The sequence below is a fragment of the Palaemon carinicauda genome, chromosome 35 (genome assembly GCF_036898095.1).
Source record: "Palaemon carinicauda isolate YSFRI2023 chromosome 35, ASM3689809v2, whole genome shotgun sequence".
Lineage (NCBI taxonomy): Eukaryota > Metazoa > Arthropoda > Malacostraca > Decapoda > Palaemonidae > Palaemon > Palaemon carinicauda.
This window is the reverse complement of record NC_090759.1, coordinates 66,950,642-66,975,457: the sequence shown is the minus strand read 5'-3', so window position 1 is coordinate 66,975,457 and position 24,816 is coordinate 66,950,642. Positions and strand designations below refer to the sequence as shown.

Here is a 24,816-nt window from a genome sequence, read left to right as displayed (position 1 = left end):
CACGAGCAGGGGAGTGGCAAGATGATTGTCGTTCCCTTGAGACGTAGCGTCATTTCATGACAGAAGGGGAAGGCGAATGTCTGGAAGGTCCGAGAAGACTGCGATCCCTTGACAAGGTGGAATCTCAGATATGGCAGGGGCTCCTGTCATCAGCAGCAGGTTGGCACTGAAGTGGCAAGTGGGCGTACTGGGCTTGGCGAAGGCGATCATTAGCAGGGAAGTCCCACTGCGAATGACTTGAAGACTAGGAGGCGGGACAACATTTGCATGATCTCTGCAGCGAGGAATCAGGGAAAGGACTCACTAGAGAACAAGAGAGGCGACCACCCGAAGGACCAGGAACATGCCGATGACTTTCTTCAACCCTGTCTCAGAAGTTTAGAGAGTGCAGTCTTCGGCGGCGGCAGCAGCTGCAGGAGAGAGTGAAAGCAGAACTTCGTATACGGCAGGGGCGTCAACATCAGCCCTCCAGCAACACCCAAACCTACAAAAAGTCAGAATATGAAAAGGTTCCTCACGAGGAAGGGGCAGAGTTGCTTCTCTAAGGGATGTCACACCATCCGTCGAACCCTGGGGTTGGCCTGATGTTGGATGGTCAACACTACTATTCGACTGATCCTCGGAAGAAACCAATCAAGTAGGAGCTTCAGGGGGAGATCGGGTGGTGGAGGGGGGGTCAAGGAAGTAGTCTGAGATTTCTTCAACTTAAAGGAAAACCCTGATGGGAAAGAATCTCTCTTGGAATTCTTCTTGCGCCAGCACTCAAATCTCTCCCACTGGGAAGAAGACCACTCTTGGCCTTCATCGCAGGTGTTATCCTAACACAACGCATGGGGGTCGGTCTCGGCGGAGGACATGAAGGTCCGGTAGGAGCGTTCTTCAGGCCCCGGACAGGTCCGCATGATGGACGGCACGAAGAAGTAACCACACCTGAAAAGAAAAAGCAAAGAAAGAATTCATTCAAATGGCAAGTCTAAATAGATGGGGAGGCGAAGAGCGGTAATATCCATTCTCGGCTGAGCCAAAAGTAAAAGTGGAGAAAATACTGGTGCAAGCAAGCTGGATACACGACTAACCGCATTAAACCCCCGCTAACTAGCAGGTGGGTAGTCATACCTCACTTAAGTCTTATGGCTAGTCTTCCAGCTTTGCCGAAAGTATAGTCCCTATAAATACCGAAAGGGTTTGTATTTAGTGTCCGATCAAATAACCATTTACTTCTACTACTTACTAACAACAGATGATAAAATATCATTGTTTGTTATAAATTTTGATTTCCAAAACCAATGGCAAGAATATCAATGCAACAATTCACTTATAAATAACAATAAAAACATTCAGCCTTAAGCCCTATATTGAACATAATTAAGAAATGGAAATCTCAGGAAGAACTCGATCCTTCACCCTCTGAGAGGTGTCAATGATGTTATACATACCTCAAGATTCTGATTGCACACAAACAGGTTTGATGGGTGCTACTAGCAGAATAATCACTTAAACGTCCCATAATGATGCGCCACAAGCGATTACAGTGGTCTTCGCTAAGCCCAACAGGGGTAAATTGTTTCTCATACTGGGGAAGATAAAAGGATATAAATTTACAATAGGCATCACTGATTTTCAGTTATATAAATATGAATAAAATTTTCTTACAAGTCAAGATACAGGAGACTAAGCCTTAGCACTCTCTATTAGAAAGCTAGTCGGTTGGCCAGGACACCAGCCACCCGTTGAGATACTACCGCTAGAGAGTTATGGGGTCCTTTGACTGGCCAGAAACTACTACATTGGATCCTTCTCTCTGGTTACGGTTCATATTCCCTTTGCTTATGTATACACTGAATAGTCTGGCCTATTCTTTACATATTCTCCTCTGTCCTCATACACCAGACAACACTGAGATTACCAAACAATTCTTCTTCTCTCAAGAGGTTAACTACTGCATTTTAATTGTTCAGTCTCTACTTTCCTCTTGATAAGGGTAGAAGAGACTCTAAACTAAGGTAAACAGCTCTTCTAGGAGAAAGACACTCCAAAATCAAACCATTGTTGTCTAATCTTGGGTAGTGCCATAGCCTTTGTACCATGGTCTTCTACTGTCTTGGTTAGAGTTCTCTTGCTTGAGGGTACACTATTCTATCTGATTTATCTTCCTCTTTTTTTCTTAGAAGTTTTTAAAGTTTATATAGGAAATATTTATTTCAATGTTGTTAATGTTCTTAAAATATTCTATTTTTTCCTGGTTTCTTTTCCTCACTGGGCTATTTTCCCTGTTGGAGCCCCTGGGTTTATAGTATCCTGCTTTTCCAACTTGGGTTGTAGCTTAGCAAGAAGAAGAAGAAGAAGAAGAAGAAGAAGAAGAAGAAGAAGAAGAAGAAGAAGAAGAAGAAGAAGAAGAAGAATAGCAATGGAGACAGTATAAAAACATATTGGAGCCCAACAGAAAAATTTTTTTTGATCATGTGAATGATTCACTCTTTTCCACCATCACCTGGGCAAATCGTTAACTACATTTAAATCTGAATGTCCAAAGTATTTTTGCCAAGTGATCGTATTCTCATTCTTTCAATACGACCCAATTGATTATATAAAGGGGATAACTTTATTTCTGTGCAATGGAAACACTGCCACAACAAATGTTTTTTGGAAATATTAATTATAAATAAACTGTCAGAGGTATGGACATTTTGAAAAAGATTGCAAGTCTAAGAATGAAGATAAAGTCTGCGGGAAATGTTCAGGGAGACACTCCACCAGGGAGTGTAATTTCGCAAGTGTCAAAGTGTATAAACTGCACAAAGTTAAACAGACCAAGTGACCACACAGTAAATACTAGAGACTGCAATGCTTTTGACTTGGAATTAAGACTAGCGGAAAATACTGATCATGGTTACTAGGGATGTCATAAACTGTGGCTATGTAAATACAGTATACAATATGTAGGTAATAAGACTGTTCAAATTCGAGAATTGATATACGAGAAATATTTAGATATACTAGCATTATCTGAAACATGGTTAAATAACGTGGACAAGGAAAAGATCACTGAAATATTGCCCCCCCACACATGCCTTCTTTCACATACAGAGAGAAGGTAGGTCTGGTGGGGGTGTCGGACTCTTTATTCATAAAAGTTACTCAAATCTTAAAACGCTGAAAAGAATGTGTTTAAATACTCTGAATGAACAAGGTAAAACGACAGTGGAGTTCCTGTGGAGAGCGGGGTTCCCCTGCTGTATGGGACTGGAAAAGCAGCCATCAAAGTAAAGTAAAATATAAAATTCTAGTGATTGCAACAAAATGTCATAAAGAAAAGCTAAAAATATTGTGAAATTTTTATACATCATTCATTCATATCTCATGTTAAGTCATTTCCTAATAAGTCCTTTTTTACTAAAAATTACTACAATGGGAAAAATAAACAAACCATTAGATCTGTTACACATTCTTTACAGTTAAGACTATAAAAAAGTTGAACTTTTTAACAAATTATTGCATTAGCAATAATGTGGGGTTGCATATTGGGGACTTTGAGGAAGTCTATGTGAATTCTTATATTCTAATTTATAATAATTTATTATCTATATTAAGTCATTTCTCATATTAAGTTGCAAATCTTGCAAATACTTATTACTTAACACAAGCTATGACTATATTCTATAGATTCTCAGTAGAAAAAAAAATCAACACCATTTACTTTTTATTGAGATACTTGACAGAATTTGAACATTAAAAATTCTGAAAACAAATTTGCTAACAGTAGCAGCCTAGACTACATACAAGATTAATGAGTCAGTGCTAAATATTATTATTGTTATTATTATTATTATTACTTGCTAAGCTACAACTCTAGTTGGAAAAGCAGGATGCTATAAGCCCAGGGGCCCCAACAGGGAAAATAGCTCAGTGAGGAAAGGATAAAAAGGAAAAATAAAATATTTTAAGAATAGCAATAAAATAAACATTTCCTATGTAAACTATAAAAACTTTATCAAAACAAGAAAAAGAGAAATTGGATAGAATAGCATGCCTGAGTGTACCCTCAAGCAAGAGAACTCTAACACAAGACAGTGGAAGAACATGGTACAGAGGCTATGGCACAACCCAAGACTGGAGAACACTGGTTTGATTTTAGAGTCTCCTTCTCCTAGAAGAGCTGCTTACCATAGCTAAAGAGTCTCTTCTACTCTTACCAAGATTAAAGTAGCCACTGAACAATTACAGTGCAGTAGTTAACCAATTGGGTGAAGAAAATTGTACTATTGTACTATTTGTAAACAAAAAATCTCAATCATAGCCAAATTAGTGCATTATTAGTTTCACACTATGACTCGACGTTATACACACTTAACCATGAATTTATGAGTGTATAACGTTAACTTATATCTTACTACCAGTGGCAAGTATTTCATCAAATTCAGAACAGTAGTATTGAAGATTCATAATTTTATTACTTGGGTAATTAATTGCAAATTCTCGAAGTTTTACCAGATGATAAACATTTTTTTACTATGGAAAAAAGAAATTATTCAGCAATATAAAAAACAGGTCACCCAACATTATACACTGGATAGTGTATAAACTGTTTCATTATTATAAAAGTGTCAAATTAGGTTATCTAATTCCTAGCATGGGTGCTATCAATATATCAAACATGAACAGCCCTAAGTGTATTAAATGTGAGCAATTGTATACGTTATTCTCAATAGAAGTTAAGTGCAAGACACAAGCAGATGACAATAAAGGTTTGTGTGACGCCAGATTCATGCAGCTTGGAGTTAGTAAACTTAATTACCTGCTGGTAAGTTACTTCATTGTATGGAGTGAGATTAACCCGGTATTATTATACTGTATTACAGGGTAATGTAACATAGGGAAACAATTACCTTTTTCTACAGAAAAAAAGTGTCTCTTCGAAAATGACACTCGTTCCTGTCGGAAATGAATAGTTTCAGAAATATATATATATCCACCGATAATGGGGGACCCCCAGTGGGGACTCAAGGTTTTGGGTGGGGAAAGGGTATATAATGGTAAACAACATATATTTTCTGTTCGAATTGATACCCTGTAATACAGTAGAACTTTACCATTAACCCTAACATTATATCATACCAGAATGAACGAGGCATCTGTGAAATATAATACAAATGCCATTTACCGATACGTTCCGGTTAGCCTCAGCTTACCTGGATTGCAATTTTGCCATTAAAAGAGACCTTATAATATGAGAACATTAATCTAATCTCAAGAGATTAACTACAATAAAGACAATGACACCACAACAGAAAGTAAGAACATTTGCAACCTTCGGCTAACCAAACTCACCTTTCTATTAAAATCCTTTAGGACACGAACAACGTCTTGATCGTTTCCCGTTTCTAATAATTTCAAAACAGACTCATCCATGCTGAAGAAACTGTTATTCTACGTTGACTTTGGTCCCTATTTCAATGGCCGGCAACTACTTTTAATAAGGCTTCACGGATACTTCTCAAGACTGTCACTCCCAGGTCCCAGCTACAATTGTAAACATTGACCCAAGTCACAATCGTCTTCTATCATATCCACAATTCTAGGATTGCGCAGAAGACTTTTTGTTTGGAAATTCATCCATCAACATATTTTCTGCTTAGAATATCTCTCTTACAAAAATTATGGCTACAATTATAAAACTAACATTAAATTTCCGTTTCATTGACCTTGACAGTAAGTTTAAACGCCAGTTGATTTTGCATGATCGAATTACAATCTTTGTTTCATTTTACCTCTGCGCAATACTTATACGAGTATAGAATAATCCTACAAGAGGAAATTTACTCCGGAAATAGACGTCGTCAATTTGGATTTTCCATTCTTCTTCTATTATTTCAAAAAGGGTGTGCCACAAGATGCACTGGATCAGTAAAACAAAGAATTGCAAAATGAAAATTGAATACCTTCCAAGACACAAGGGAATTAAGGAATACAATAGTAACAACTCACTAAAGGATATCTATTGTCTGTCATGGACAAAGAGCAAGAGAAAAAAAGAATTTCAAGATTAGAGTTAGGGCAAAACAAAAGGATGGGGAAGACAGGTACCTTACAATATATCAATAGGGGAGAAATAAAAGATAAGTTTAATTTTTAATAGGCTAGGTCATAGAGGTTGGATTTACCTACTATACATGAACATATACGATAATGGCATTATATAAATACTTCAGTAACATCGAAAGTAAGGATAGTTTAGGTAATATAATAAGGAAATTTAAAAAAAAAAAAAAAAACAATGAAAACAATTTAAACAGTACAGTATATTCAGTTAATGGAAGTATTCTAAAAGACGCAAGTAAAGATTTTAATATTAGATGTCATTGAAATCTAACTTAAAAGAAAGGGGGACAAATATTGTATAACAAGAAATTTTGAGATAGCACTTGTAACACAATGATTGAGAGAAAATATATTAGCTGTTAATTAAATGTTCAATAAAACACTACTACAAACATTAATGAAACGGAAATTAAACAACAAAAGTTTCTTATTCCTGTTCGTATTATTTCTATAGAGTCAGTGAGGATTGAAGATACACAAAAAGATCTTGTTTATCAGCAATGCTTATAGAACCAAAGAACGTGTTTATCAACAATACATATAACCAAAACACGTGTTTATCAACAATACAAAAGGGTGTGTTTATCAACAATGCAAAAGGATGTGTTTATCAACAATACATAGAACTAAAGGACGTATTTATCAACAATGCACAGAACCAAAGGACATGTCTATTAACAATGCTTGTATAACCAAAGGACGAGTTTATCAGCAATAGCCTACGTAGAACCAAAGGTCATGTTTATCAACAATACAATGACGTGTTTATCAACAATACAAAATGACGTGTTTATCAACAATACATAGAACCAAAGGACTTGTTTATTATCAATGTTATACAACCAAAGGACGTATTTATCAACAATGTACAGAACCAAAGGACGTGTTTATCAAAAAAGCTTATACAAACAAAGGACGTGTTTATCAAAAATGCTTATACAAACAAAGGACGTGTTTATCAACAATGCTTGTAGAACCAAAGAACGTGTTTATCAATAATCCATACAACCAAAGGACGTATTTAACAACAATGCTTATACAACCAGAGGATGTGTTTATCAACAATGCATAGAACCAAAGGACGTGTTTATCGACAATGTTTGTAGAACCAAAGAACGTGTTTATCAGCAAAGCTAAACACATGCATGAACTGTATTGTGAAATAGTACTGGTGTTATTTTTCTACAGCCAACTACTTCACACAACTCTCATCTTGCACTGTCTTGGGTTAGAATTCTCTTGCTTGAGGATACACTTACGCACCCTATTCTAGCTGTTTCCTCTCTTCGCTGAGCTATTTTCTCTGTTGATGCCCTGGGCTTATAGCATCCTGCTTTTTCAACTAGGGTTGTAGCCTAGAAATTAACAACAACAACAACAACAACAACAACAACAACAACAACAACAACAACAATAATAATAATAATAATAATGGAAGATCTAGTGAGGAATGCTGAGAAAACGTCTGTTAGAAATATACAAGTGAGAAATTAAAGAAAAGAGAGAAATGAATAATAAAAAAGAAATGCAAACCCAAGGAAGATAAGAAAAGAAAAAATAGCTGATTAGATTTTAGAGTAAATATAAAAAGGCAAAAATAACACAGTTGATGGTCACAAATGGAAATGCGAAATAGAATAGATGGAAAAACTATACAATAAGGAAGCTATCGCTACAATGAATACGGGATTGATCATTCTAGATGATGATTATTATTATTATTATTATTATTATTATTATTATTATTATTATTATTATTATTATTTATTATTATTATTATAAACACTATTGTTACTGTTATTATTATTATTATTATTATTATTATTGTTGTTGTTGTTGTTGTTGTTATTATTATTATTATCATCATCATTATTATTAACATTATTATAATTCTTCTTCTTATTATTATTATTATTATTATTATTATTATTATTATTATTATTATTGTTGTTGTTATAATTATCTTTATTATTATTATTATTATTATTATTGTTATTATTATTAATATTATTACTGTTGTTGTTATTATTATAATGATGATGATGACGATTATTATTATTATTATTATTATTATTATTATTATTATTATTATTATTATTATTATTATTATTATTATTATTATTATTATTATTATCATTATTATTATTATTAGCTAAGCTACAACTCTGGTTGGCAAAGCAAGATGGTACAAGCCCAAGGGATCCAACAAGGAAAAATTAGATTGCAGAAACAGAAACAAATATGATATAGCTAAGAAAATTAACTTTCTTTATAGACTGCAGGGCATTGCAACTTCACCTGTGGATTTGGGGTAGATTAATTGACTGATTAGTAGTTAAATAAGTGAATATATAAAAGATGAAACTGCGATTATGCTGAGACCAGAATGACTCGATACCTGTATGCATTGTCACTATCTTGCTCCTTTCTCAGTTGAGGAAATATGGTAAAATACCCAAGTTCGCTAAATGAATAATAGAAATAATGATGATAATAAAAATGATTATAAAATAATGATAATAATAATAATAATAATAATAATGATAATAATAATAATAATAATAATAACTTATCATTATTATTATTATTATCATCATTATTATTATTCTTATCATTATTATTGTTATTATTATTATCATTATTATTATTGTTATAATTATTATTATCATCACCATCATTACTATTATCATTATTATTATTGTTATTTTCATTATTATTATTGTTATTATTATTATTATTATTATTATTATTATTATTATTATTATTATTATTATCATTATTATTATTAATATTTTTATTATTATTATTATTATTATTACTATTACTATTATCATTATTATTATCTCCAGTAATATTATTATTATTATCAATATTATTATTATTATTATTATTATTATTATAAGACATACCACCTACTTGGGATTTTGAACTACCGACTATCAGTTAAAAGGTCTTTAATATTTATTCAATCACAAAACAATGTATACATATATATATATATATATATATATATATATATATATATATATATATATATATATATATATATATATATATTTATATATTTATATATATATATATATATATATATATATATATATATATATATATATATATATATATATATATATTTATATATATATATATATATATATATATATATATATATATATATATATATATATATATATATATATATATATATATATATGCCAATGGTAATTCCAAGTATACATTATCATTTTGAATAAACACAGTGTTTGCCTGGTAGAATTGTATTGACCACAAATTACATAATAGAGATATATTTATTTATATTTGCAAATGCAACATTGTAACAAATTCCCTTGAAGGCTATTTACATGCATAGGTTAGAACAGTAGAATATCCTTACATTTGCACAATGCCTTTCTTAAAATCTTGAACACCAAATTTGCAAAGAAATGTCAAAGTTACTTACTTTTAAAATCTGTTTTCCTGGTCTTATACACAGGGAAAGCCTACTCACTATTTGACCTATAAGATCTGTTTTGTCCTAAGTATACTTAGGTATTTAGAGAATAACACAGCGTATTCCATATTAATTGTCAAATCGATGTTATGGAAGTACTTAGAAAACAAGTAAGTCTTGTTTCTTCTTGAAAGCCTTAATATCTCCAGTCTGTCGGATGCCTAGTAGCAGCTTGTATAGTCTTTGGGTCGCATATTTGAAAGCTATAGAACCTACAGTAGATATGGGCTTCAATAGCTTGAAACCATCTATAGTAGTAGATTGGCCAGGGCAACAGCCACCCGTTGAGATACTACTGCTAGAGAATTATAGGGACTTTTAACTGGCTAGACAGTACTACATTGGATCCTTCTCTCTGGTTACGGGTCATTTTTCCTTTGCCAACACACACACACATGCACACATTTAATAGTCTGGCCTATTCTTTACATATTCTTTTCTGTCCTCATACACCTGACAACACATATTACCAAACAATTCTTCTTTCACTCAAGAGGTTACTGCAATGAAATTGCTCAGTGGCCACTTTCTTCTTGGTAAGAATAGAAAAGACTTTAGCTATGGTAAGCAGCTCTTCTAGGAGAAGGACACTCCAAAATCAAACTATTGTTCTCTAGTCTTTGGTAGTGCCATAGCCTCTGTACCATGGTATTCCACTGTCTTGGGGTAGAATTCTCTTGCTTGAGGGTACACTCGAGCACACTAATCTATCTTCTTTCTCTTCCTATTTATTTTGTTAAGGTTTTTATAATTTATATAGGAGATGTTCATTTTAATGTTACTTTAGAATATTATATTTTCCTTTCCTCACTGGGCTATTTTACCTGTTGGAGCCCCTATGCTTATAGCATCGTGCTTTTCCAACTAGGGTTGTAGCTTAGCAAGTAATAATAATAATAATAATAATAATAATAATAATAATAATAATAATAATAATAATAATAATAATAATAATAATGATAGATATTCTTGTGTATACACAAATGATTCGTGTAGCACTTTCCTTAAATATTTTTCGACGTCCGGAACTTAATGAGTTATTGCACATATCTTAAGCTCTATTCTAGTTTTAATAATGAACCACTAAATCATTGTAATTAGATTAGGATAGGAGTAATCCTTTTTCGGGGTGGGACACCTTTTAGCAGTCTTGCTCATCAGTTTATTATGTTTTGCAATTTCTTGAGTTGCACTTCAGATAGATTGTAATAGATGGAGTTACAGTACAATCAATCCTGGCAATAACACAGTTGGTCACAAGTTTCTTTTCAGAATATTATCCCAGATAATTCTTATGAAGTGGAAATTTTCGGAGATAATATCCAGTGTTTCTTTACTTTTATCTATTTGAGCACCGAGAAACAAATTGTAATAAAATTATACACCTAGGTCAAAAACTCTACTCGATATCGGAACTAAATTGATATTGATATTTATTTACATGTCACCTAAGTTTCTTGAATGAGTTTTCTTTCAAACAGCCATAAACGAAGTTTCATTTTCGCTTTATTTTAGATTAACTATCATCCACTCCCAACAGTGTAATAAGCCTGTGAGTTATGGAGAAGTAAAATTCTGTATCATCCAAAAAAATGTGATTATAGTTCCAGTTGATTTTATTTACTAAAGATATTGTACACTTTAGGTCATCTATATGCATGAAAACAACATATTTGAAAACATAAGCAGCCATAAACTATCACATGTATCCCATGATGTCTCTAAGTTTTGGGAAACTTTTAATTATGACGTCATTGAATATAACGCTCATCTTTAAGATATTCTAATTTCTGTACATATGACAACATACAGGAAATAGATTATATTTTGAGTTAAAATATTATATAAATTATCTAAATATTCCTAATGTTATTAAAATTTATCAGGTATAAGTATTCTGCATGTAATAATGCACTTAAGAAAAGTGTATAGCCTTTCGCCGACATTTTCTATCACGTGACTTCTTGGCTCCCCCTTTCTTGAGTAGGATCGCATGGTGTGCTACGCTACTGCGATATGAAGGTATATCTATTCGCTGAATTTTGTTATAATACGTTCCCTGTTAATGGATTATTTGGTGTCCACGCATTAAGTATCAAGTGCTCTATACATTGTTGTTTTAGTTTTTATCTACGAAAAGGTGAAATGGAAATGAATTGAGAAGTAAGTTTGTTTACATCTGGTCTCGTGGAACACGTTTTACCACAGTGGGGAAATGCCGGAACGGTTTTACTTTTGGTTTTTCGCCGGCATTAAAATCGGAAAGTTGATTGCTTTAATGTGAAATTGGTAATCAAGGTTATATATACTTTTTTTTTAAAACCTAAATTTGTCTCTACGTATGATATGGCCAGTTGTTGGCTGCCTGTCTTTGGTTTTTGGCTGCCTGCCGTTGGTCTTTTAGTTTTACTATGGTTATTTTTTAATGATTGAACTTGCAGGATATATCGTCAATGGTAATTTGAGCCTCTCGTAAAACAATTGGTTACTCTCAAGTACAATTTCAGATCTATGTCGGTTTATCATGAACTTTATCCTATCGTATGACACTGACCTGCCTGTATGGTACCGGTAGCCATAAATAAATGTACTACAGTATAAAATTTCGTATTACCTTCGTCTTTGGGTAGGTTGTCGGAAGTAGGACGTACCCGCTAGGTATTCATATATTAGATGTAAACGGAATTCTGTAATGGTGGTGCCCACCAACTGCTGTCGTGAAACGATGATGGTGGTTTTTTAGCCTGCATTATGTTCAGACATTTTGGGGTAATTTTTTTTTTTTTTAGCAGATTGTATACGTCAAATAATTATGAATATACATGAATGGAGGAATACATTTTTAATAATCCTTATTGGACAGTAGCAAGGTTAACCGTTTCTCCTTAGAAAGAGACCGTACTCCGAAAGGTTGACACGAAAGGATAGCTCTACATCGTTTTCGTTGTTAAATCTTATCTTTATTGAATTGATTGAAATGTTGGTAGGCTCTCAAAGGTGTAGCAGCGTTGTAAGATTTGGGCTTGGACTGAGTTTTTTTTTTTTTTTCTTTTTGTAAATCTTTGTATGTAAATATTTTTTGTCCAATAAACATTATTATTATTATTATTATTATTGAAGAGATTACCCGAGTGCCATAGGTGAATTGAGATTTTAGGAAGGGTAGAATGAGATCATTGGGGTGTATGTACGATAGCGGCCACCTGTATGTACCATTGTCTAAAGTAGTTTATGATAATGTAAGGGTGATCGCAGGTGCCGTTAACCCCCCCCCCCCCCCCGTTCCCGTTTAGTAAGGATACTGCTTGTATGATCGGTTAAAGGGGAAAGGTTAGGTTAGTTGATGTCCATTTTTAATGAACGCGTGGGTAACTGGCCGCTGATGTACAAAGGCTCCGAGCTTTTAATTCAATACGCCATTCATCCTCTCCCAATTCACGCTTCGTAGTCCTCAGCCACGTACGGCTGGGTCTTCGAGCTCTTCTAGTGTCTTGAAGAACCCCGTTAAATGTTTGGTGAACTAATATCCCTTGGAGTGAAAACAAAAAAAATCCCCAAAAGATCTGGAGCCTTTGTACATCAGTGGCCAGTTCCTCACGCGTTCATTAAAAATGGACATCAACTAACCTTAATTGGGAGAGGATGAATGGCATATTGAATTGAAAGCTCTATGTAGAGACGACTGGCGAAACGTAACTGAGGCCATTTGCGTCAATAAGCGTAGGAGATGGTGTTACGTAGTAATTAGGACGTGTTGGGAATGTCATTAACTCCTCAGGAATGTGTTATGTCAGATGGAATGTCATTAATAAGACAAACGTTATAGTATTATAAAATATCTTTATTGCCAGGGCTGAAAATCTTTATTTCAATAACGATTATTGTACTGTTGTATTCTAGAATTTTATATTTTCAACACTCCAAAATCAAACCATTGTGTTCTAGTCTTGGGTAGTGCCATAGCCTCTGTACCATGGTCTTCCACTGTCTTGGATTAGAGTTCTCTTGCTTGAAGATACTCTCGGGCACACTATTCCATCTCGTTTCTCTTCAAGTTTTTAAGTTTAATTAGGAAAAATTATTTCAATGTTTATTTAATATTCTTAAGATATTTTATTTTTTCCTATCCTCACGGGGCTGTTTTCCCTGTTGGTGCCCCTGATTTTGTAGCATCTTGCTTTTCCAACTAGGGTTGTAGCTTAGCAAGTAATAATAATAATGTATCACCACCTGATCTGTAAGACCCTGACAATATTGCAATTGAAAGAGCCTCAACACAGCAAACATGTCAACAAGCATTTTAGCATAGCAAGTAATTCATGTCAAGTTCTTGAAGTGTGGTCTTATTCAATTTTTTATTATTAGTACTGGGAGCCATTTGCAATCACCAAAGATATTTTTACTGTGTAGTGATTTTCTTGGCCAATATTGTAACCTCCAGATCTGTTTTATAAAGTCAGCTCTTTTTAACCCTTTTACCCCCAGGCTCTTTGGAAATTTCCAACCCTTAACTCCCAGGGGGTTATTTTTTTCCCAGCACATTTTGCAGTATATTTTTTTTTAAATTGTTCTAACAGCCTTAATTTTTGTCTTGGAGAGGTCAGGTTGGTCTTATTCTCTTGGAAAATACCTGAACTTTTTCAAAAAATTATCAAAAATATGCAAAAAAAATCTTATAGCATTTTTTTGCAAGGACGTACCGGTACGTCCATGGGGGTAAAAGGGTTAATACTGATTCCTTTACCTACAATGTCACAGGCTTGATAAGTTATATTTTAACACGCATTTATGGACAATGTGCTTATTAACGCCAAAATACATGCCTATCCCTATCGCAATGTGTACCGTTTGCCAGATCATAGTTCGAAGCTTTGTTATAATTGCAGAGCAAAGTCCTAAGTATATTCTAGTATTTTCAAAAAGTTGATCCTGATAATGGAATCCCATGTTTTTATGTGGTAGTTAACCCACCATAACTTAAAACTATGGATTTCCACCATTCGTAATCATGAAAATGTTCATAATACCGTGGAATATTATTTACAGGTCTTTTTTTCAATACTACTGTATTTTAGAATTTTACATATGTACTTTTTGCCAAATTGCTTTCTTATATGTAACTTTAGTTGTAATCAATGTGCCCCGTTTGTTTAATATTTTCTGTTAGCATTAAGAGTTGCTGCCATTTGCAATTCCGGACTTTATCTTCTTCCCAAAAAGTCCCCATACCACCCAATATCGTCTTTGTTGTCACAAACAGTGGGAACATTGGTGGAAGCCTCTGTATATTGACAGATTGGTCCTTCCTTGCACATAGAAAATGGGGATTTTTCTTGGTTGTGTAAAGCTTGGCTGTTGTACTGTGATACCCTTTTCCCAAATAATCTTATTTATGATTATATTGGTTGTCTGAATTCGGGCTATTTAATCTGTGGTTTTTGCTCGCTTGCTCACAATTTGACAGTATCTCCCTTCCCCTCTTGGCAGGCAGTACATGGATGTGCTGCGCACACCAGCCTCTTGAGATAGTAATTTGAAGTTATTTTTATAATCTAATAAAGCACATACAATTCAACTGGTCTTTGCTCCTCTGTGGTTTGCTTCGCTTGCCCGGTAAACATTCTCACTGCTCATGTGTTATGGGAAGCTATTCATGGCAAGTATTTTGATGTCTAAATCACTGCACAATACTTTGTATAAGCTGTAGCTGTTCTCGTATTACTTGGAAGTAGCTGAAGTGGGAACTGTCTGGCTACATCACATTCTTCTTTCCAAGGGACAACTCCCCCTTTTGTTTTCTTGAGAGACCGGGCGGACAGAATTAGATGTGATAGCACAGTGTTGAATAGACGGGAAATTACAGGGTTCCGAGCATGTTGTTAGGAATATTTGCAGTACATGCTATTATACGCTTTGTTTAAATAAAATTACACAAAAGGACATACTAGATCAGCCTTTAAGGTATACGTTGCTGTCTGAGCTACTAAGAATGAGTAATACTGCACCATGCTTGATGCTCCCATCACCCAGCACAAATTAAGTTAGTCTTTTGATCGGATAAAATAAAATGCCCTCTGGCAATTGTACAGGTCTGAGGGGTCTTTGGGTCATTTCAAATACCACAGGTTCACCGATTTGTTCAGTGTTCCACCCTAAAATTATGATGTTATCCATATCGAATTATATGAACTGCATAAGTAAAATAATAGTCTAAAGAAAATAACCTCTGATAACTAGTTCAAATTTTCAGGTAAATTTGATTATTTAAAAAAAAATTCTTAATCTTCCCGGGAAGTACATATCCAGTATTTAAGAACATTGAAATGTGTTTATGTAATGCATAATTATGCTTGGCTGATGCTATAATACGTTCACTTCCAACATTGACATTTTTTGATCTTTGACAATGTTAAATTTCCTTGGCACCATTAGAGCAGTTTCTCTCGTAACATAAAGATACCACTGTACTGCTACATTTTTGGAATAAAACTCAATCTGGCTTCATGATTAAAATGACCATATAATAGGAACATTTCCAACAAGGCACTTTAACAGAGCATGTGTTAGACTGTGATTACAAAGGTGAGCCAGTTTTGTGAGAGAACAAGGCAGAAAATAACTTACAAGGTGTTACAATTGCCATGATTTTGTTGATACTCTTATGTATACTGTACGGTATACATACATTTTGTATATATATAATATATTTTATAAAAAATATGTATATACGTATGTACGTAGATGCATACTGTATATGCTATATACCTTAGAAAAAGGGAAAATTCTCTTACTATTGATAAAATATATAAAGTACCCTATTCATATAAATACCTGTACATTATACGAGTGTTCTTATAGAGTACCAGTAGACAACATTATTTTAAGTACCTACAGTTGTTCATTTGCTGGGTTGCTGGGCAGAGGGATTTACCTTATGGGTCGCCTGTTTAAAATAGCGAATCATCGTAATCCGAACACCTATCCATTTCCAAAGTTAAGATAACATCAGTGAAAGTATAACTGCATTACCACAAACTGAAAACTATATACAGTACAGTAGATGTTACATTTAAAACTAGAGGGGCACTCAGTAAAGCGCAGAGCTCCGCATTATTTCTCAACTGTTTGCTCCACCATGCCCTTTGACTTGAACATGTATTAATTTATGTGGATTTTCATACACTGAAGTATGAAACCAAGTTTGAAGTCTATGGCAACAATGTCCAAACTTTGGCTAATTACGGGAATTGACCAGTGTGCTTGAGCATGACCTTGACCTTCCAAGATTGATGATTTCCAGTGTTTTACGTAGGTTAATTCTTGCAATTTTCAATACTCTACTATTAAGATTGTGGCCAGGAAGCTGTTCCCAAACAAATGCACAACAGGAGCGAAAACATGACCTTCCAACTGCATTAGTGGAGGTAATGAAAGCATAACTCTAATACCAGTACCACAAACCAAAAACTGTATAGATGTTACATTTAAAAATATAACCTTATGAACCGAGGGGTCTCAAGTTTTGCGGATTTGGTGATCAGTGGTCTCTCCGACGGGAGTTGTGTATGCTTGTTAGTCGCGTTCCTTATTGCACCTTTGTACGCATGTCTTTGATTATTGTTATTACTTGTTAAGCTACAACCCTAGGTGGAAAAGCAGGATGCTGTAAGCCCAAGCGCTCAAACAGGGAAAAGAGGCCATTGGGAAATGAAATAGGGAAATAAATTACTAGTGAAGTAGTTACCAATTGAATTATTTAAAAAATAGTTACAGAATAAATCTTAAATATATAAACTATACTAACTTAAACAACTAGGGGAAGAGAATAGTGTGACCCAGTGTATCATCAAGCAATGGAACTTTCAACGCAAGATAGTGAAAGATGATGGTACAGAAGCTATAGCACTATCTAAGACTAGAGAACAATGGTTTGATTTTAGAGCGTCCTAAAATTGAGTTGCTTACCGTAACTTCCCTCAACTCAGATTTGATTTGCGGGCCATGTACTCGATTTGGGAGGGTGAAATTGTTTTTGCATTCAAAGTCTCTGCCTCAATAGTTAAGGGTAAATGTATTGTAATAAACCATTTGTTGTATTGGAAAAGCTCTCATTAAAATGTAAAAGGCAAAAACTATTCCCTTACAGACTGTATTCATGAGGGACCATCTTGGTCTCCTCATATTCATAGTTGTTTGATTCTTGGATATAGATTAATTGCACAGACAAGATGAGTGGTAATTTTTATTTACACGAGCAACTTGATATCATGTAGCTGTATGTGAAGTACACTACTAGTATTTTATATTTGAAAGAGACTAGAAGGGCCTCAACTTAAAAACATAACAGGTTCCAAGAAGCTGATTGCAAGTCTAATTTTGTTAAATTTTGCTTAGAGTATGCCTAACCTAACTTACATGCAAATGATTTCCAGCAAAAAAAAAAAAAGGAAACAAATAGTCCTTTTTCAGATATAAATATTGGGTTATTGCTTACTGTAATAAATGATATATAGTTTTATTACAGTATTTCTTTATATTACAGTATACAGTAAAAACTTCGATACAATATCTGAGATTTTTATATCGGTTGGATTTGTGTTTGGATCAATGAATGCTTTTAAGGTTGAAGACCTCCTGTATATGTTTCCTCTACTTAACTGCTTATTTTTTCCAATTCTCGTAAATAGTTTGTAATTGTTTAGCATTACATGCCAATTCACTTGCCAATATTAATTTTATCGTATTGATTTACAGTTGAACGTGTCCAACCCCGCCACGGGGTGCCAGAAGCTATTTGAAATTGAAGATGAGAAGAAGCTTCGTGTATTCTATGAGAAGCGTATGAGCCAAGAGGTGCCAGCTGATAGCCTTGGTGATGAATGGAAAGGATATGTTGTGCGTATCACTGGAGGAAACGACAAACAGGGCTTTCCCATGAAGCAGGGTGTCCTGACAAATAGTAAGTCTGGGGATTTTAAAATAATGAAAGCGCAGCTCGTGGAATTTGGGAATTGCAGTAAAACTGGAAATGTTGTATAGTATATGTATTGTATTGTTGAAATACAGTATATATATATATATATATATATATATATATATATATATATATATATATATATATATATATATATATATATATATATATATATGTATATTATATATTATATTATATGGATCCTAGGCTGAAATATCGATACTGTGAATTAACAAAGGACTATTTTCCAGATCGTGTTCGTCTCCTGCTCTCTAAGGGACACTCTTGCTACAGGCCACGTAAGGATGGTGAACGCAGGAGAAAATCAGTCCGTGGTTGCATTGTCGACTCTGGACTGTCTGTACTTGCCCTTATGATTGTCAAGAGAGGCGAAGGGGTAAGCAGAACCTTGATTTGGATGGCATCCGATATGCAAATTTTAATATATGCTTTGAGCTTTATTCCTATTACTAAATACTGAGTTGTTTTGATTTTCTCTTATTCATTCTTCAGGAAATCCCAGGCCTAACAGACAATAGCATTCCACGTCGTCTAGGACCCAAGAGAGCTTCTAAGATCCGTAAGCTCTTCAACCTTTCCAAAGAGGATGATGTTAGGCAATACGTCATCAAGCGTCCTCTTGCTGGCAAAGAAGGAAAGAAACCCAAGACAAAGGCTCCCAAGATTCAACGTCTCGTTACTCCCGCTGTTTTGCAGGTTGGTTGGGTTACTAATATGTGTATTGTCAGAGAATAGTCATGCCTAGAAGTTACTTCCTTTTACTCTTTAGCATTATTATTATAATCTGTTGCAAGTTCATATTTTTTTTTTTCTTATCTAGTCATTAAATACTGGCTGTATGTATCATACTCCCTTTTAATATCTTGCAGCCTAATCAGCACAGAGAAACATCCTGTTTCTTTCCACCTGGCATGTCAATCTGTTGTAATATTGTTCCTCTTAAGAACATAGAATATTTTCTTTCTTGGTGTCAGTAATATTCAAATCTTGGTCTAATATTCTTTTAATAAGAATTTCAGCTCAAAACTTACTTTTAACAAATAATTAAAATATGAATAATATAAAACATGTCTTCAGAAACCTGTGATAAGGATTGAATTATATATACTGAAAGAAGTTTGGTACTAGATGTAATGTCATGTTGAATGGGAAATTGATTGAGGAAGTAGGTTAGTTTAAGTGCTTGGGTTCTGTAACTGCAAATGGTGGAGTGGAAGCAATGCGATATGAGTGAATGAAGTATGTAAGGTGTTGGGTGCAGCAAAGGGAGTGGTAAGGAATAAAGGGTTAGGGATGAAAGTAAAGAGAGTTATGTTTGAGAAAGTTATTGTACCAAATGTGATGTATGGATCGGAATTGTTGGGAATGAAATTGAAGGAAAGAGAGAAAAGGAATTGTTCAAGTATCGCTGGTGTGTACCAATTAGGTAGGGGTAGGAACGAAGAAGTAGGAGGGAGAAGGTGTGTGAGAAAGAATTGACATCTAGAGTGAAAATGAATGTGTTGAGCGAGGTAGTTTGACCATGTAGAAAGAATGGATAGTGTTCGTATGATAAAGGTGGTGAATGCATGAGTTGCTAGGAGATGTGTAAGAGGAAAGCCAATGGTTGAGTTGATGGGTGGGGATGAAAAACAGGAGGATAGATGTGAGAGGCTAGGAATAGAAATGAATCGAAGTCCTATATGATAACAGGGTAGACGTGAGAGGCTAAAAGGCAAGCTGGGAATAGAAATGAATGGCAAGCAATTACTCTGGTCCCCTTGATGTGACCGATACACTAGGTGTTAGACGAAGGTGTGGGCTGTGGCACCTTAGTAGTACCAACTGAACTTGGCGTAGTCCCTCATAAGGCAGCGAAGGAAAAAAATCCACTTTTAATTAAGTGGATGCCGGCTAGTATTCATAAATCCTCGGTGAACGATAGACGAACCGTGACATATCGACTGATTACTGTTATATACAATATCATATTATTAGTGGGTACTTTGCTAGTGTCATTATCGTACTACTGTAACTTTGTTTAATTTTAGTAATTAAATATAGTATACTTGTATTATTAATCTTAATTGAAGGGGTTCATATTTACCAAGTTAGTGCAATCGATTACCCAAGTTTACTGACGGTGTGCAACGTTTGGGGCACTCAACTGATTTCATGTAGCTGATGTTTGTGTTTAACAGAATTTTTTTTATTTTACAGCGCAAGAGGCATAAGAGGGCCCTTAAACGCCAGCGTGGAATTAAGAACAAGGAAGAAAAGGCAGAATATGCCAAGCTGCTAGCCATGAGGCAGAAGGAAGCTAGGGAGAAGAAACAGCAGGAGATTCGTCGCAGGCGTTCATCAATGCGCGACTCTAAGTCTAGTGAAAAATCTGAGAAGTCGGATAAGGCTGCTGCTGCTGCTGCCCCCGCTGCTCCTGCCCCAGCAAAATAGATAATTTGTTCTGAATCATGGTTGTTTTTGTTACCTATTGGTATAATTATTTTTCCATTTATGTTGCATTCAAATTTTCCATTTCAATGTTGTATGGATAAAGTGATTGGAAATAGATGGTAGTTATGGATGCATTCTGACTGCATAGCCTCAGTCCTCAATACTTGGATGTAAATCCTAAATACATAAGTCCAAAGGGAGAAAATGTATAGTGTATTGGCAAGATTGCTTAGCATATAGAGGCAGTGTTGTCCAAAGATATGTGAAGTAAAGTTGTAGGTACTTTTTCTCGGTTGTGATACTGAAGAAATGCTATAAAATTTTTGCTGAGGAGGGTCCAAAAAGTTCTTGCAATGAACCCTTAATTGGATACAGTTTTTAATACCAGAGCTACAAACTTGAATGTGCAAAATTCTAAATGGCATAAATTTATCAAATAATGTTTATGGAGAAATTTTTTCTTGTAAATTTTATAACTATTTAAGTTATTGGGTGACAATCAATGTAAGGATTTTCATATAAGAATGAGTGTAAAAAACAGTATAAATTAAGAAAAATATAAAGTGGATCCTAAATCCAATGAGTAACCAGTTTATATAGTGAATTTAATCTAGGTCATGTTCGTAGTGGCATTATGCCATTTATGAAAGTGACGATATCTACATAAGAAAGCTGGTGTTAGTAAAGTCGAAAATTTGTAATGGTATGTGGCTTTAATTTTGATTATCAGGTTTACACAAAATATTCAATCAAACAGAGAAGTCCGATGAATTAAAGTTCATTCAAACAATAGACGAGATTGATTCAAGTTGTAGTCACTTGTGTTTCATTGAAATATGGGTAATTCCCAAGCCATCTTAGATTTATAGTATATTCCGGAGGGTATGATTTCTTTTTTTCTTTTTTTTTTCCCTCTAGAATGGCCTCGTCCCATTTTTTTTATTTCGGAATCAAAAATGAAAATTGAGATTGCATAAGGGTGGCAAGACAAAGGTAGGAAATTAAAATAAAAGCACCAAATTAGATGTGTGTTTGATATAGTATAGTATTGTACTACATTTTCTTTACTGGTTAAATTCAATATAAAGTAGATATTATTTTCACTTGGGCACTGAATATCTTTTTTGCCATTGCTGGTGTTTTTGCACGAAGTTAAGAAAGTAGTCGGACGTAAAATTTTAAAAAGGTTATTTCAGTGCTAGTGTAAAAGTAGTTATTTTAATGTTTACAGACCTCTACCAATTTAATTTTTTTTTCCAATGGTTACACTCAAATTGACTCCTGTTTCAGGTATGCTCACTCGACTAAATGAATGAAAATTGTGAGACCTTGCCATAATTTATTTTCTGCATGTACCAAACTATCATAGCATGAAATTAGCCTACGCCTGCATGTTCCATTAAATTTTAAGAAGTCTGGATTAATTTGTAAGTACAAGTTAAACTACTGTAATTATTATTATAGGATCCACCATTATCACCTTTCAACTGTAGCCTACATTTACACCCATTCCATTAGAGCCTTTTCCTCATTGAATCATACCTTACAAACCTTGGTCAGCCTTCCAATCATACATACATACATATACCAAGGCACTTCCCCAAATTTTGGGGGGTAGCCGACATCAACAAATGAAACAAAACATAAAAGGGGACCTCTACTCTCTATGTTCCTCCAGCCTAACAAGGGACTCAACCGAGTTCAGCTGGTACTGCTTGGGTGTCACAGCCCACCCTCCCACATTATCCACCACAGATGAAGCTTCATAATGCTGAATCCCCTACTGCTGCTACCTCCGCGGTCATCTAAGGCATCGGAGGAAGCAGCAGGGCCTACCGGAACTGCGTCACAATCGCTCGCCATTCATTCCTATTTCTAGCACGCTCTCTTGCCCCTCTTACATCTATCCTCCTATCACCCAGAGCTTCCTTCACTCCCATCCATCCACCCAAACCTTGGCCTTCCTCTTGTACTTCTCCCATCAACTCTTGCATTCATCACCTTCTTTAGCAGACAGCCATTTTCCATTCTCTCAACATGGCCAAACCACCTCAACACATTCATATCCACACTAGCTACTAACTCATTCCTTACACCCGTTTTCACTCTCACCACTTCGTTCCTAACCCTATCTACTCGAGATACACCAGCCATACTCCTTAGACACTTCATCTCAAACACATTCAATTTCTGTCTCTCCATCACTTTCATTCCCCACAACTCCGATCCATACATCACAGTTGGTACAATCACTTTCTTATATAGAACTCTCTTTACATTCATGCCCAACCCTCTATATTTTACTACTCCCTTAACTGCCGCCAACATTTTGCAACCTTCATTCACTCCCTGACATACATCTGCTTCCACTCCACCATTTGCTGCAACAACAGACCCCAAGTACTTAAACTGATCCACCTCCTCAAGTAACACTCCATTCAACATGACATTCAACCTTGCACCACCTTCCCTTCTCGTACATCTCATAACCTTACTCTTACCCACATTAACTCTCAACTTCCTTCTCTCACACACACTTCCAAATTCTGTCACTAATCGGCAAAGCTTCTCTTCTGTGTCTGCAACCAGTACAGTGTCATCCGCAAACAACAACTGATTTACCTCCCATTCATGGTCATTCTCGTCTACCAGTTTTAATCCTCGAGCATTCACCTCTCTCACCACTCCATCAACATACAAGTTAAACAACCACGGTGACATCACACATCCCTGTCTCAGCCCCACTCTCACCGGAAACCAATCACTCACTTCATTTCCTATCCTAACACATGCTTTACTACCTTTGTAGAAACTTTTCACTGCTTGCAACAACCTTCCACCAACTCCATATATCCTCATCACATTCCATATTGCTTCCCTATCAACTCTATCATACGCTTTCTCTAGATCCATAAACGCAACATACACTTACCTTTTGCTAAATATTTCTTGCATATCTGCCTTACTGTAAAAATCAGATTCATACAACCCCTACCTCTTCTAAAACCACCCTGTAGTTCTAAGATTGCATTCTCTGTTTTATCCTTGATCCTATTAATCATTACTCTACCATACACTTTTCCAACTACGCTTAACAAATTAATACCTCTTGAATTACAACACTCATGCACATCTCCCTTACCCTTATATAGTGGTACAATACATGCACAAACCCAATCTATTGGTACCATTGACAACACAAAACACATATTAAACAATCTCGCCAACCATTCAAGTACAGTCACACCCCCTTCCTTCAACGTCTCTGCTCTCACACCATCCGTACCAGACGCTTTTCCTACTCTCGTTTCATCTAGTGCTCTCCTCACTTCATCTATTGTAATCTCTCTCTCATTCTCATCTCCCATTACTGGCACCTCAACACCTGCAACAGCAATTATATCTGCCTCCCTATTATCCTCAACATTCAGTAAACTTTCAAAATATTCCGACCATCTTTTCCTTGCATCCTCTCCTTTTAACAACCTTTCATTTCCATCTTTCACTGTCTCTTCAATTCTTGAGCCAGCCTTCCTTACTCTCTTCACTTCTTTCCAAAACTTCTTATTCTCTTCATATGAATGACCCAATCCCTGACCCCACCTCAGGTCAGCTGCCCTCTTTGCCTCACGTACCTTGCGCTTTACTTCCACATTTTTCTCTCTATATTTTTCATACTTCTCTATACTATTACTCTGCAGCCATTCTTCAAAAGCCCTCTTTTTCTCTTCCACTTTTACCTTCACTCCTTCATTCCACCATTCACTGCCCTTCCTCA

At 35.0% G+C, this 24,816-nt stretch overlaps 2 protein-coding genes across 2 annotated transcripts in view; one reads left to right on the top strand and one right to left on the bottom strand.

The window, feature by feature from the left end:
- The window catches only part of ric8a (ric8 guanine nucleotide exchange factor A), a 47,722-nt gene extending 42,174 nt beyond the window's left edge, over nt 1-5,548 (bottom strand). Inside the window, exons 1-2 of the mRNA XM_068359221.1 lie at nt 5,329-5,548; nt 1,437-1,573 (exon numbers count right to left, since the gene is read on the bottom strand). Coding sequence (XP_068215322.1) covers nt 1,437-1,573; nt 5,329-5,409 — 218 coding nt within the window. The 5' untranslated portion in view covers nt 5,410-5,548. The remainder of the gene's footprint in view (nt 1-1,436; nt 1,574-5,328) is intronic.
- Nucleotides 5,549-11,538: 5,990 nt separating this feature from the next.
- On the top strand, nt 11,539-21,054 carry RpS6 (ribosomal protein S6). The gene is made up of 5 exons (XM_068359220.1): nt 11,539-11,632; nt 18,365-18,569; nt 18,836-18,981; nt 19,098-19,301; nt 20,805-21,054. Exons 1-5 carry the CDS (start codon nt 11,627-11,629, stop codon nt 21,036-21,038), a joined length of 795 nt encoding a protein of 264 aa, XP_068215321.1. The 5' UTR covers nt 11,539-11,626; the 3' UTR covers nt 21,039-21,054.
- The last annotated feature ends 3,762 nt before the right edge of the window (nt 21,055-24,816 follow it).

Excerpts from the sequence above, each read along its gene's own strand:
- RpS6 (XM_068359220.1), top strand. Across the intron at positions 18,982-19,097 it reads TTGTCAAGAGAGGCGAAGGG|GAAATCCCAGGCCTAACAGA; the intron begins GTAAGCAGAACC and ends TTCATTCTTCAG. Across the intron at positions 19,302-20,804 it reads TTACTCCCGCTGTTTTGCAG|CGCAAGAGGCATAAGAGGGC; the intron begins GTTGGTTGGGTT and ends TTTATTTTACAG.